Source organism: Silurus meridionalis, chromosome 12 (genome assembly GCF_014805685.1).
Source record: "Silurus meridionalis isolate SWU-2019-XX chromosome 12, ASM1480568v1, whole genome shotgun sequence".
NCBI classification, from domain to species: domain Eukaryota; kingdom Metazoa; phylum Chordata; class Actinopteri; order Siluriformes; family Siluridae; genus Silurus; species Silurus meridionalis.
This window is the reverse complement of record NC_060895.1, coordinates 19,899,594-19,915,695: the sequence shown is the minus strand read 5'-3', so window position 1 is coordinate 19,915,695 and position 16,102 is coordinate 19,899,594. Positions and strand designations below refer to the sequence as shown.

General features: G+C 35.8%; 4 protein-coding genes across 4 annotated transcripts; all 4 read left to right on the top strand.

The window, feature by feature from the left end:
* The first annotated feature begins 171 nt into the window (after positions 1-171).
* Positions 172-1,113, top strand: LOC124394297 (olfactory receptor 6F1-like). Its single transcript, XM_046862440.1, has one exon. The coding sequence runs from the start codon at positions 172-174 to the stop codon at positions 1,111-1,113; it is 942 nt and encodes a 313-aa protein (XP_046718396.1).
* Positions 1,114-5,678: 4,565 nt separating this feature from the next.
* On the top strand, positions 5,679-6,611 carry LOC124394296 (olfactory receptor 6C1-like). The gene has a single exon (XM_046862438.1). The coding sequence runs from the start codon at positions 5,679-5,681 to the stop codon at positions 6,609-6,611; it is 933 nt and encodes a 310-aa protein (XP_046718394.1).
* Positions 6,612-10,313: 3,702 nt separating this feature from the next.
* Positions 10,314-11,255, top strand: LOC124394295 (olfactory receptor 8I2-like). The gene has a single exon (XM_046862437.1). It carries the CDS (start codon positions 10,314-10,316, stop codon positions 11,253-11,255), a length of 942 nt encoding a protein of 313 aa, XP_046718393.1.
* A 3,348-nt stretch (positions 11,256-14,603) lies between these two features.
* Positions 14,604-15,587, top strand: LOC124394623 (olfactory receptor 1M1-like). Its single transcript, XM_046862982.1, has one exon. It carries the CDS (start codon positions 14,604-14,606, stop codon positions 15,585-15,587), a length of 984 nt encoding a protein of 327 aa, XP_046718938.1.
* Positions 15,588-16,102: the final 515 nt, after the last annotated feature.

The window sequence follows — 16,102 nt, the reverse complement described above, 5'->3', positions numbered from 1 at the left end:
ATGCTCACACTTTAGATGACTCAGAGATAGCAAGGAACACAAGAGGATGGATGGATTGAAATAACTTACAAGTGTGACTAGAAATAGCTTACATTTGTAGACTCTTGTAAAGTATTATGATATTAAAAATAGCTTGTATACCGTGTTCATTAGTAAAGAGTACAGCAGGCCATGGATCAAAATATTTCCCGTAAAAAAATTGACCAATTTGTTCTTACAGGATTTGACACTTTAGAAAAACCAGTGATTGTTGGTTGTGTCATACTTGCTGCATATATTCTTACAATGCTTGCAAACCTGGCAAACATATGCTTCATTGTTGTTGATAAACAGCTACACCAGCCAATGTATCTCTTCATCTGCAATTTAGCAATTGTGGACATGCTCTCCTGTACATGTTCATGTCCAACTATGATAGGCATTCTAATAGTTGGCTATAAAACAATAACTTATATATCATGCATCTTTCAAATGTATGGCTTTAGTTTATGTTTCGTGATGGAGGTGTTTACTATTTCAGTTATGGCTTTTGACCGATTAATTGCCATAATCAAGCCACTGCACTACCATGCAATTCTAACAAACGTTCGCTCCATTATTCTCACATTTTTAATATGGATATTGGGTCTTACTGTAATAACAATTGTTCCTGTTACTGTGATTCCTTTACCATTATGCTCCTCAACTGTAAAGTATGTTTTCTGTGATTACGCAGCTGTTGTCAGAACCAGTTGTATAGATCCAACCCGCTATTTTGATTTAATATCAAGTTTCACCTTTATACTGATGTTTGGAACATTCAGTTTCATTTGTTTATCTTATTTAAAGATAGTTTTTGTTGTTGTCAAAATGACCTTAAAAGGTAGCAAGACAAAAGTGTTTCATACTTGTCTAAGTCATTTAATTGTAATAATTTGCTATTATGGACCAACATTTATTCTAGCAGTCATAACCAGGCTTGGGGTAGTTTTATCACTTGAGGAACGAAATGGCCTGAGAATTGGGTCAATTATTGGTCCTGCTTTAGTAAATCCTTTTGTATATTGTTTTAGAACTAAAGAGATGAGGAATAAAATATTACGATTTGTGTCAAAAGTTGAACCAACTGAATAAAGCATTTTTTAAATATTTTTTACATATAAAAATTGGAAAATATTTTTCTTTTTTTAGATTTGCAGCACCCTTTGACTGAGGGTTTCCGGAACATTAATTGAAATGAATTATAATGTTGATACTCCATGCCTTCTTTCCTAATATCAATGTCTAATCTGATTAATTTATCTTTCGGCTTCTCCCGTTAGGGGTCGCCACAGCGGATCATCCGCATCTTTGATAAACACATGTTTTTACGCTGGATGCCCTTCCTAACGCAACCCTTCCCATTTATCCGGGCTTGGGACTGGCACTAAGGCATGTGCAACCCTAATGGCTGGGGTTGGTTCCCTGACCGGGGATCGAACCCGGGCCGCAGCAGTGAGAGCACCGCATCCTAACCACTAGAACATTTTGTTTAAGTTAAAAAAATAATTACATTATGTTTAGAGATGCTCACCAGTAGGAAAACATATAATACTTAATTCAAAGCACGTAAAAAATAAAATAAAATGGATATTGCCTAAAACAAATATTTTTAAACTGAATGAATAATTGGATGCAGACACATGCTTTGTTCAGAGTCTACTATATTTTACTATGCCATTAAAATAAAAGCTTTTTGCAATCTTAATTTGAAGTGTGGATTGTGATAGGTTTATTTTCTTAAATATTGTTTATAACTTTATATACACCAAGAAATGATATACCAAACAAAAAGTGTATTTCACAGTTCTTTTTTTCTGCTTACAGCTTGTTTCCCTTTTCATCGCTCTTTAAACCATAACATTTGTTATATCAGTGTTTCAACAGTGTTTTGGCCTGACTGAAATAAACCATTAACTGAAGATTAAAGAATATATTTATTAAAGAAAGGTTCAGGTAAATGTCACCAATGTTACAGTGGTTTTGTGGTTTTAAAGCAGAACCCCAGTTTACAAACAAACCATATTTAGATGTTTTTTTATTGCTTTATTATGTATCTTTATTATGTAAGGTGCTTACATGAACTGTGTAGCAATAGTACTTTAGAATTTTCAACCTTGTCAGCATCCATGATTTTTTAAGGGGTTGAAAGAAGCTGGTTCAGATAGTCTAGGCATCTTACAGTAGAATAGAGCACCATCCTTATCAGGGCAGACTCAGGAACTGTTTGTGATATTTTGTTTCATAGTTGGTTTAAAAACTATTGCCAGAAAATCTGGAAGGGAAATTAATGGATAAATGAATGAATAAATGAATAAATATTTTAATCGGCATTCACAATTCTCTCCCCTAGAGCAGATAAATACAGTCTTTCTCACTTTCTCACAGAGAAACATACATGACCATAAGAAAATGCACACTGGCAATCACACTGATTTGTTCTGTCAGGTGAATAATCAAGAGTAATTTCAGTCTCACTTGAGGTGTGAATTGTGGGCATGGCTTACTTGCTTATGTTGAAGGTGCTCCACTACGTAGCGGTTGTAGGTAGCCCCCTTAAAGGCCAGTTAGGCTTAGTGTTTATTTAGAATTTCTTATATTTTTACTTTTTCTTTTTAAAATACATTGATCTTAAATTGGGAGATCAGTCATGTGCCTTAAAACCATCTCTGTAGTCATCTCTTACAGACACAGACGTTCCCATCCACAGAACAGAGGTCACATTGCCAGTAACCTTATCTACCCTCCTCTGTTGTTTCAATCTCAAACAGTGGTGGTAGGTGGGCTCTGGAATTGCCAGTCTACTGTAAGGAAAGCTGACTTTATCACAGCCTTGGCTTCCCACTACACCTTTCGATTTTCTGGCACTTACTGAGACCTGTATATCCCCACAGAACACTGCTACACTAGCTGTTCTGTCTTCTGCCTATGCTTTCTCTCACTCACCAAGAGAAACCAGTAGAGGTGGTGGTATCTCTGATCATCACCTGGTTTCCTTTTCAATCTCTCTTCCTATTCTACCAAAAAACAATTTAAATGTCTCTCTTATCCGTCCTAACCTTCACTCCATCTCTCCCTCCTCTGTAGCTTCCTGTACTTGTTCATCTCTTGCTGACCATTACTCATTTTCCTCTCTACCCTTAGACGTTGCTACTGACTCTCATCTCTTTCCTCAACCATGGACTTCCTTTGCCCCTTGACTACAAAACCCAAGAAGACTTATTATCCCACACCCTGGCTGTCAGAAGTTTTGTGCAGCAATCGACAAGAACTCAGATCAGTAGAGAGGAGGTGGAAAAAATTACAACTCGATGTAGACCTCGCATCTTAACACGCACTCCTGACCAAATTTTTTCCGGATGTGACTTCTGCTAAAACCTTCTACAAGGAAAAGCTCAAGGCCTCTGCACAAGATCCTCGTAAGCTCCACAACATCATCTCTTCACTACTCAACCCCCCTTAAAGAAAACTGCTCTGAACCCATCAGACATCAACAACTACAGACTGGTATCACTTCTCTCCTTTCTTTCTAAATCTCTGGAACCCACAGAGACGGCCCTTTTGGCTGTGTCAGAGAAACTGCGTGCTGCTCAATCAGCCAAGCTGTCATCTTTATTTATCTTCCTGGCCCTTTCAGCAGCATTTGACACAGTCAATCACAAGACTCTCTTGTCTACCCTCAAGAGTCTTGGTATCCATGGAACAGCATGGGAATGGTTTGCTTCCTACCTTGAAGTTCGCTCATACCAGGTAACATGGAGGGGATCCAAATCTGCCCCGTGCAGACTCACCACTGGTGTCCCACAAGGCTCAGTACTCAGCCCCCCTCCTTTTCTCCCTCTATACCCACTCCATTGGTGAAGTCATATCCTCAAATGGGTTTTCTTACCACTGCTATCCAGATGACACTCAACTAATCTTTTCTTTCCCTCCATCAGATACCACAGCTTCCGTTCAGATCTCGGCATACTTGACAGACATATCTTCATGGATAAATGCTCATCAAATAAAACTCAACCCTAGCAAAACAGAACTGCTGGGCATCCCAGGTGATTCATCTCCAGGTCTCCAAGATCTCCAAATAACTCATTACTCTCTGCTCTCCCCTTCAGCCACTGCTCGTATCCTCGGGGTAACTATGGACAATGAACTGTCCTTCTTCCCACATGTCGCTAATGTGAGCCACGAGTGAGTTCCTGTCGATTTCTTCTCTACAACATCTGAAGGATTCGACCATTTCTGTCCACACAGGCTGCCCAGGTGCTTGTTCAGTCTCTTGTCATCTTAAGACTCAAATACTGCAACTCACTACTGGCAGGTCTTCTCCTGAACGCTATTCGTCCACTGCAAATGATCCAAAATGCAGCTGCACGGCTTGTGTTCAATCTGCCCAAGTTATCCCACACTACCCCACTGCTGCGTTCCCTTCACTGGCTTCCAGTAGCTGCACGTATCAGATTTAAAACACTGATGCGTGCCTACAAGGCCAAAAATGGACCAGCGCCATCTTACCTCAGAGACCTCATCACATCTCGCACTGCACCACGCTGTCTGAGATCCTCCAGCACTGCTCGACTGGTACCACCTTCTCTCAGAATGAGAGGTAAGTATACTTTAAGGCTCCGAGGCACCAAGATGGTGGAATGAACTTCCCCTAGATGTCCGTACATTGGAGTCCCTGGCTTTATAAGCGACAATTGAAGACCTACCTCTTCCTGAAACACTTAAATTAGCATTTTCCAAGTTTTCTTTGTAGAATTAAAGTTATATTTATATTAAGTTTGTAATCTTGCATACCAGTGTAGATTTATTCATTGCTAAAGACTAAAAGCACTTTTGTATGTCGCTCTGGATAAGGGCGTCTGCTAAATGCCACAAATGTAAATGAGGTGAGAGCACTAGACATGCCACTCATGCCCAGCGAAAAGTGTCTCGGCATAATGCTGCAAATGTAAATGTAAATGAGGTGAGAGCGCTGGACACGCCACTCATGTTTTTTTTTAATTAACCTTCATTAATTTGTTAATAATTCATTAATATAATAGAAATAACACTTAAATACAGTGTCTGAATGCTTTTGGGATGTATTGTATATTAAGCTCTTGTCTAGGTACAGTGTGGGTGGGTAATTATTTTGGCATATTTATTTTTATAACTTAAAATAATTTCATATATCCACTTCAAAGACACGTTACTTTTTTAAATTATAATTATGGACACCAATTCTCTGGATAGCATCATGACCCTGAATTATAATTGACTATTATGATGAATTGTAATTAAGGTGGCCCTGCGGGAATCTTGCGACTAATTTTAGATTGGCTCATAGGGTTAAGAATAGAAACATAATATATATGTTAAACCAATGAGAAGGTTCCAACTGAATTATATAAAGAGCCATTTGAAGAGTCTTTCACAGTCTGTTTTGGATAGATGTGTACTATGGTCGTTTCTGTTTCTGTTACCTGGACACTGAGAGACTTCTTGATGCTCACACTTTAGATGACTCACAGAGATAGCAAGGAACACAAGAGGATGGATGGATTGAAATAACTTACAATTGTGACTTGAAATAGCTTACATTTGTAGACTCTTGTGAAGTATTATGATATTAAAAATAGCTTGTATACCCTGTTCATTAGTAAAGAGTACAGCAGGCCATGGATCAAAATATTTCCCGTAAAAAAATTGATCAATTTGTTCTTACAGGATTTGACACTTTAGAAAAACCAGTGATTGTTGGTTGTGTCATACTTGCTGCATATATTGTTGCAATGCTTGCAAACTTGGCAAACATATGCTTCATTGTTGTTGATAAACGCCTACACCAGCCAATGTATCTCTTCATCTGCAATTTAGCAATTGTGGACATGCTCTACTGTACATGTTCATGTCCAACTATGATAGGCATTCTAATAGTTGGCTATAAAACAATAACTTATATATCATGCATCTTTCAAATGTATGGCTTTAGTTTATGTTTCGTGATGGAGGTGTTTATTATTTCAGTTATGGCTTTTGACCGATTAATTGCCATAATCAAGCCACATGCAATTCTAACAAATGTTCGCTCCATTATTCTGACATTTTTAATGTGGATGTTGGGTTTTGTTGCAATATCAATTGTTCCTGTTACTGTGATTCCTTTACCATTATGCTCCTCAACTGTAAAGTATGTTTTCTGTGATTACGCAGCTGTTGTCAGAACCAGTTGTATAGATCCAACCCCCTATTTTGATTTAATATCAAGTTTCACCTTTATCCTGATGTTTGGAACATTCACTTTCATTTGTTTATCTTATTTTAAAATAGTTATTGTTGTTGTCAAAATGACCTTAAAAGGTAGCAAGACAAAAGTGTTTCATACTTGTCTAAGTCATTTAATTGTAATAATCTGCTATTATGGACCAACATTTATTCTGTTAGTCCTGACCAGGCTTGGGGTAGTTTTATCACTTGAGGAACGGAACGGTCTGAGAGTTGGAACAATTCTTGGACCTGCTTTAGTAAATCCCTTCATATATTCTTTGAGAACTAAAGAGATTAGAAATAAAATAATACAATTTGTGACAAAAGTTGGACCAACTGAATAAAGCATTTTTGGACTTTGCAGCACACATTGTTGACTGAGGGATTTTTGTCCAATTTCTGTATAAGGGCAGACCCAGGGACTGCTTGTGAGATTTTGTTTTACAGTTGTTTTATGAAACTATTTCCACTAAGTCTGAAAGGAAAATGAATGGATAAATGAACAAATATTTTTTTATGTGCAATCAACATTCTCTCTCCTAGACCAGATAAATACTGTCTTTTTCACTTTTCAGAGAAACATACATAACCATAAGTAAATGGACACCGGCCATCACACTCATATGTTCTTGTTGAACATCCCATTTCAAAGTTGCTATCATAGCCTGAGTATTTTGGAAAAGCTTCCTATTAGATTGTGATTATTCAGTTAAAGAAAACAATAGTTAGATTAGACAGTGATGTTAGGAGAGAAGGCCTGGAGCATTGTCCACAGTGTAATTAATTCCAAAAGGTTCAGTGTGGTGACTGAGGGATTTTTTTTTGCACAATTTCTGTGTTCTGTTGACAAACTCATAATGATTCCAAAAAAAAAATAAAAATATGTGCTCTTAGTTTAGAGGTGCTTTCTGGTAGGGAAATATATAATACAGAAAGATTTGGTGAACATTTCATTTAGATAAAACTATATATTACACTATTTCTACTATGCTTTTCTGTTATCATGTAGCCCTTTAAATAAAAAATTATAGACCAAACAAAAGTTAAATTATACAGTTTTCAGGTTTTCTGCTTGCATTGTGCTTTTTACTTAACTCATATTTTGTTTAGGGTCTATAAGATTCCAGAGCCACTTCATAAAAACAAACAAACAAACAAACAAACAAACATATAAATAAAGGATTAAATCAGTGCCTTGTTATGATTATATACGTATATTTCATTACATTTGTTTCATTAGAAGCTTTAAATCAATTTGATACCTTAGGAGCAATTTCTTAATACAAATTATCAATCCTTGCCAGCAGCCATAGTCTCTCTGGGTCGTGAGAAAGAGGGTTCAGGTGATTTTGGTATCTCTCATCTAGTTAAGGCTCAGGGCAGACCCAGGAACCACATATAGTTTTCCTAGCCATATCTCACAAGCTTAAATCTCAATCTTGGCTGAGGAAAGCTGTCTCATACAGCATGTGATTCATCTCTTATGCTAGAGACCTCACTCACTTTATCAAGACATTCCCAACACTGTTGTGAAAATTGACATTTTCTGACACTTTCAGACACAAAATTTTAAGGTAAATAAATGAAAACTTAATTAATATGTATTTCCATAGGCAATCGCCATCTTTTCCACTAGAGAAGATAAATACTGTTGTTCTCCCTTTTTCAGAGAGAGACATATATGTTAATAAATACATGGACACCTGGCCATCACATACATATCTGTTAATTAAATATCATATGCCAGTTAAACAATAACATCCAGCATTTTTTGTGAAAGCTTTATATTAGAGCTAGGCTTTAGGGATTTGTACTTATTTAGCGACAAACACATTAATGAGAGCAGGCACTAATGTTAGGAGAGAATGCTTGGAACACAGTCTATTTATCCCAAAAGGTGTTCAGTGGGAATAAAGAAGGGTTCTGAACAAGCCACTCCAGTTTTTCCACAGCAGCCTTGGCAAACCATGTTTTTATAAAGTTTAAAATGTGCATAGGGCACTGGCATGCTGGAACAAGGATTCTGTGTAAAATTGTGTAATTGTAAATGTTAATGATAATTGTGTATCCAATGTCAGTAAAAATTATGTTCATTTAATATGATGTCCGATACAATATTAGCTTTCCACCACAATGGAAACTGAGAAAAAATGTTTATAGATATTGTAAGAATTTGAATTTAGAAACAAATACTTTATGTAAATATAAGAGTATACAGAATCTAGTAAACAAATTTTCAGCTTTCACCCTAGCCCAGACTCCTGAAGATAAGTGATATTTTGTGTTTCACTAGCAGTGCATTTATACCCCCACCCCATCCTTCATGTGGTGAGCTCAAGAGATTAAACATGTGCTCACCTATGCCTGACATTCATGGATATCTTTAGGATTATATTTTGTCTGGCTTCATCCCTCAAATTTGCTCATAATACAGTGGAACCCCGTTGTACGAGCATAATTCGTTCTTGAAAATTGCTTGTGTGTCCATTTGCTCGTATGTTCAAACTAATTTTCCCCATAGGAATGAATGTAAAAGTGATTTAATCCGTTCCGAGATCTCATCCAATCGCTTATTTCTGCACTTAAAAAGTATTTGTAGCCTATTTTTCAAAACAAATACACAGCAAATGACCGTAATATAAACATAATTTAACACTTACTCGTGTGATAGTGGTTGATTGCGAGTGTGAGACACGCACCACACTCATGACCTCCTCGGTTTCCATGTAATTCTATTTACTTTCGTTTTCACAGCACCATCACTGATTTTCTTGGGAGACATTTTTCAAGATTTCTAGTGAATTAAAAATATAAAACTAAAAAAAGGTACTGTGGGAGAGCGTATGAATACGGGAATAAGGAACGCCACAACAGGTCAGGTGCAAAGGCTTCACAGCCACTTTTATTTGTTTTTTTTTTGTGTCAGTCTGCTTAGTGCCCCACGCAGCACGTCTCTGGCACGCGCACACACACACACACACACACACACACAGTCTCCTCCTTAAATGCACCCTCCGATCACTTGAAAATAGAGAACAATCATTAGGTCACATTAACTTCAGGTGAGGCAATCCCCTGCCTATCTGCTCCCGGACCCGCCCTCCATTCACAAACCGCTGCTCGGCCATGCCCCCGCTGCCACAGTTACATTTTTGCTGCACTGAACAACGAGAGCAACCGAGTGATACGTCATCAACTAAGCGACTGATGCGACCCTCCGCCGAAAACGGGGAACCGGCAGCGTGGGTTTGCTCGTGCATTCGAAATTTGCTCGTGAAACAGGGTAAAATTTTGCGAGCGAGGTTGCTTGTATCTCCGTTTGCTCGTACAATAGGTTCCTCGTACAATGGGGTTCCACTGTATCTCAGATCGCTAAATAATCAAAATCTATGAGAAGTAATATTCAATTCAAAACCTTATAGTACCTCTTGATCCCACATTTGTATTATTAACTCCTAATTTCATATTATGTTGACACTAAACTCTGTTAACTGTAATTTACTTTGAAGTCACAAATTATTATTCATTATAAATGCAATTTTTATTTTGTATATTTGTTGATTTTAATGAATAATGTTGAATTTAATCAAGAATGATCTTGATTTTGATTACTTAACTGCAAATCATTTAGCATTCACTAATTTTGTCAGTAAAATTTACTGTACATAACATAAAAGACAATCATGTGAAATATTTATCCTTATAACAGAATGAATGCACACATGCTGAAACATTGCAAACAACTGTATGTCTTATATAGTGTAATGCATTGGGAATAGTACAGAAGCAACGTAATCTTTTTGATGTAGCCAATGAGCTTCAACAAATGTGGTTATATAATACCATGAACTTTTATACAGACCAGTTCTTACCCTTTTGCCAGAAGATGAGCACTGGATGCCTAATGCAGCATTATGGTGGTATAATAGAAGAGCTCTACAGTACCAGATGACTGGATATACAGTTCCAGTCTTACTTAAAGTACTGTACTTTAATAGTGCCACTTTAATTATTTTGAACTATAATAGAGCTACAATGGGGTAAATATGTCGAAGAATCTTTCCAGAAAAACAATCAGTGAATTTATCATCACAGGATTTGACAATTTTGAAAAACCAATGACTGTTGGAATTGTCATCCTTACCTTATATCTTCTTGTAATGCTTGGGAACCTGACAAACATATGTGTTATTGCCATGGATAAACGTCTACACCAGCCAATGTATCTCTTCATCTGCAATTTAGCAATTGTGGACATGCTCTATTGTTCATGTTCATGTCCAACAATGGTAGGAAACCTTTTAGTTGGTTTTAAAACTATATCTTTTGCACCATGCATTATTCAGATGTATGTGTTTGGATTAGGCTTTGTGATGGAGGTGTTTACTATTTCTGTCATGGCTTTTGACCGATTACTTGCCGTAATTAAGCCACTGCATTACCATTCAATTTTGACAAATGTTCGTTCTGTAATACTCACTTTCATACTGTGGATTCTGGGTTCTGCTGCAATATCTGTCATACCTGGAACTGTTCTTCCTCTATCATTTTGTTACTCTACACTTAAATTCATGTTTTGTGATTATGGATCTGTTGTCAGAGCCACCTGTGTAGATCCTAACCCATATTTTGATTTAATGGCAATTGTAACTTTCATTCTACTGTTTGGAACATTTAGTTTCATCTGTGTGTCTTATATAATGATAGTTCTTGTCGTTTTCAAAATGAACTCAAAAGGTAGCAAGAAAAAAGTATTTAACACATGCTTTAGTCATTTGATGGTTGTAGTGTGTTATTACGGGCCTACTTTTCTTATAACCTTTTTAACTAGGACAGGTATAGTTCTTACTTTAGAGATGCGACATGGGTTCAGAATTGGCACAATTCTTGGTCCGTCCTTAGTAAATCCTTTTATATATTCTTTTAGAACCAAAGAGATTAGAAACAAAATACTGAGAACTGTGAGAGTTGGCAGAAGCAACGAATGATATGCTGTTTTTAACATTTACAGAAAAAGTGAGTAATAGGATTATAGGCCCACAAATCATAAACAATATAAAGGAGTCTCTCTCTCATTCTGTGTGTGTGTGTGTGTGTGTGTGTGTGTGTGTGTGTGTATATGTGTGTGGTATTCTGAACCTAACATCAGTTAGTAATCTGAATTAATTAATTATTTAATTTGAAAATATTTTATCTGTGTCTTATATCCACATTATTTATATATATATATATATATATATATATATATATATATATATATATATATATATATATATATATATAAAAAATTGTCAAACTAGTTTACGATTTTGACTATGAATAAAACTGTTTTTTTTAATTTTACAATAATAAACACTGAATCTGATTATGGGACAAACTATTTTACTCTAAAACTAAATAAATGATAAACAATAAATTGTATATGACATACAGTATATGCCAACTGGGGTGGACTGACTTTCACTTTTTAAGCCAGATGTAAAGCATAACTACTAGTTAATGTCCTGACTTAATCTAATACCTAAAAGGCATGCCACAGTTTGCAATTAATGTAGGGCTCATCTTAATAATCGAAACACTTGCTTTCTGTTCTGCTCTCAGGTCAAGATCATTGCTCGATAAAAGTCTCTCTTGGTAATTCTCCCAGAAAGAAAGCTTTTAAGATACTGCTGGGCATGGCTATTCAGTAATTCACAAAAGGAAAATCATTTAGAGAGTTGCAGGGCCTCCATACATGTATGAATATAGGTTCAATCCACTTTGTCCTTACAGCCACTTTGTCCTTTTTTTGATTTTGACCTGCTGATTGACTTGGTGTAAATTGTCGAGAGGCTTGTGCTCAGCTAGGGTTGATGTCTCCACGATAACATATTTGTCACAAATCCTCTGAGTTTTTGCCACCACTGTGACACCCTAGACAGAGAGAATGAGGACTCAGGAGTAGCTGGTATGAAAGAATAAACAGGGTGAGGGGTTTGGGGTTTGTTTCTCATCTTGGGAATAATCTTAAATGAGATAATTAACTTGCTAAACTCACACACACACACACACACACACACACACACACACACACACACACACACACACACACACACACACACACACACACACACACACACACACACACACACAATGCTCTTGTGAAATTGCATAAAGGAAATGTAAACCAAAGTTAATCACACTTAGGTGCATTTACACATGACAATGCCCGTTAGTTAGGAACTAACAGGTTTGTATCTGTTACTGTCAACATATGAATGCAATAGTGTTAGCATATAAACACCTGGTACTAATGTGGTTACACTTATAATTAGGAATTCAGTATATTCAACAATGTGAAAAAATATTAATTCATGTATATTAACATATGAGTATAGTATTAACCATATTAATTTTACTCCATGGGTGGTAAACCACGGAACTAAATAAATTCATCAAATCTGAACAAACCATTTTGTTCAACATAAATATGAAATAAAATGACAAAATATGGTCAGATATGTGTTCTCTCTGTTATTTTATATGATCAGTAGCTTAATATTATCCATTGCTCCAGAATTAAACAGTTTAAGGCCCATCAATGCACTATATCCTGAGGTCTGTGCAAAAAGACCCAAAATAAAAATGCAACACATTGTGTATGTTTGAAAAAGTTTCATGCTGATGTAATTTCAGTTCAAAGTTCTACTGTATTTTATGGAAACCAAACAGACCATTCCAAAATGTTAGATAAATAATGTAATCAAAAACACAAGGGCCTTTTCTCAAGACTTAACTAGGCAAAATAAAAAAACATTTGATTTTAAAAAACTAAATAACATTGAGATAAACTGATCATATATTGTAAAAAACAAAGTCCATTTAAACCTTGGCAGTCATTGTGTATGAAGTTCTGGTGATCACTGCCATGTTTGTAGGCTGCTAGGTATTGGATATTGCTATGGCAAAGCATTTCTCCTAATAAATACAATAATATATAATTAAAAATTAATCTGCCAGCATGCATTAAACATTGAATATTGTTGATATAGTGCGTTTACTTAAGTCGATAGAGCTCTGTGCAGAGAACTTTTTTATAGGCCATGCAGATTTACCAAACTCTTTATTGAAGCCTTCTTTTTATTAGGAAATTGGCATTGTGCAAGTAAGAAATGCATGTAACCTTTGAGTAACCCTATTTTCACACATAAATCTCTCCTATAAAGCATTAGCAGAATTTGCTCTTTCTGTCCATTTAGGCCACTCAGCTACACATTCAGTCCCTCACTAACTTAAAACTTAAATAATACAACTTACTCTGGGCAGTTCTGTGTTTGAAATATATTCGACATCTTCAACTGATGCAGAATGCAGCTGCACACCATGTTTTCATATGTAATGTCCTTCTCACTGGTTTAAAGTGAACACACTTAAAGGGAACCCATCCTCATTTGGGTGAAAGAATAATCCATGCATTATAGTTTCATCATTGTTTATGTTATCAACTGCTCACTGGTGGGCACCTGAATGCAAAACTGCTCATGGCAATTGCAGCCCTAAGCCATTGCCATCTTCATGGTTCTTGAGTTTAACCTTTTAACCTCATGGATCCAGACACAATATAGTTACTATAGATTCCTTTGTTAAAAATAGAAGATTCATGAAATTTTTTGCACAAAAGTTTGTAATGTATGACACCTACAATAAAAATCTCCTCTTGAAAACAAATATAATACATACAGGTCTTGTGAACATACAGTCAAGTCAAGTTTATTTCTATAGCGCTTTTCACAACAGACATGATGAGCAAGCCGTGGCGACTGTATAATTCTTCTCATACATTTTGTTTTTTATTTGTTTGTTTACGGTTGCTATTGTTTGTTTAAGGTTTCTAATGATCCCAAAATGTTTCTATTCATATATAATGTATTTGCCCTTCCCTCTTGTTCCCAAAAGAGGAGAATTAAAACGTATCAACAGGGTTATAAAACCATATGACACTAGCAGATGAGTATATTAGTGTCACTATCTGAGCTATCACATGAGAATAAATGTAGAAATAAAACATTTTAAAGCATACAAGTTGAATTAACAATACAAGATAATCAGTATCCTGCAGAAAAATAAACACCAACGGTAAAGTTAAATGTTGTAATAATTTAAGTCTAATGTTCACTGCTAAAATTTTGGTGTTAAAAGTATTATAAATGATGTTTTCAAGATATTAATGCTTAAACAGCCTAAATACTTTAAATAACATGAACTATGTTGACTATGTGTATCTATTCAATTATTTATTAAATTAAGGTGAACTTTCAGGTTCAAAGGACGTGAACAGCAGTAAAGTTCATTTCATCATGAGCGAACTGAACTCCAGTTTATTACAAAATGCATCATTTGTGCGTCCCGAGTACTTTTTCATCAGTGGATTTTCCGGGTTACCTTTCAGCCAGTACTACTTTGTTTTCCTAATTTTTGTCTATATTATCTCTCTGTGTGGAAACTTATTTGTCATTTTTGTGATATTAGTGAACAAAAATCTGCATATTCCTAAATACATTGGAATCTTTAATTTAGCTCTGTCAGACTTTGGTGAAACAAACACACTGATTCCCTACCTCGTGAAGACATTTCTTTTTGATTCACAGTACATATCCTATAATGCATGTTTGGCTAACATGTTTTTTACATTTTTCTTTTATGGTGGAGAGGCTTTAACTCTTGTTGTCCTGGCATGCGACCGTTTCATTGCCATTTGCTTACCCCTGAGATACCATGCAATTGTAAATAACTCGTCTATGTTTGCAACTTTAACAGCAATATGGTTATTTAATTTTGTCATACATTTCACAATGGTATTTTTGATTACTCGACTTTCATTCTGTAAAACCAATCAGGTCAAAAGCTTTTTTTGTGACCATGGGCCAATTTATACAATTGCTTGTAATGACAACAGCATAAATTCCTTCATAGCAAAATTGTGTACAACAATATACCTCTATGCACCTTTGACTGCTATAGTCTTATCATACATAGGCATTCTGTTGGCCTTAACCAAGATTGTAACATGGAAGGGTCGTCTCCAAGCCCTCAAAACATGTGGCTCTCATCTGCTAGTAGTAGGAATATTCTTTCTTCCAATTTTGAGTACATACCTTGCTGTTCTAACATCCACTATCCATCCTAATGCAAGAATAATTAATACTTCACTATCATTTACAATTCCACCCATGTTAAACCCAATCATTTATGTCTTCAACACAAAGGACTTTAGAAAATTCATAGTGAAAATTTTTAAAAAGAATACTTCAGTTTCTCAGGTGCAGGCTATAACAAAGTAAGGCCAGGCATTTTAATAATTCCTAGGACTGGATATAGTAAGAGATAACATTTTATACTGTACATGCACTATATAGCTGAAGGTCTGTAAACATCTCACCATTAAATACCTCATTTTAAAACCATTGGTATTAATATGGTGGGTCCCCAATTGCTGCGATAAGTGCAGTCTCCACTTTCTAAGTAGACATTCGACTAGGTTTTGAAATAAGTTTATATAGTTATTTAGCCACAAGAGCACATGAGTTTGGGCACTGAATCTGGCATAAAAGCCTAAAATGAAATTGGTGTTCAAATTCTTTCTATAGGTGCATAGTTCATTTGTGGTTGGGGTCTGTGCAGCCTCATATGAATGTTACAGTCAAGTGTGCACATATATATTTGGCTGTATATTTGTGTAAACCGTATAACCTTTGATTGCTTGTATTGTTTATAGATCTTAAAGTTTCTAAATATTAATATGTCAACATAATCCAATAGTATGCTGTGTTCTTTATATGACATCTTTATTGTTTCA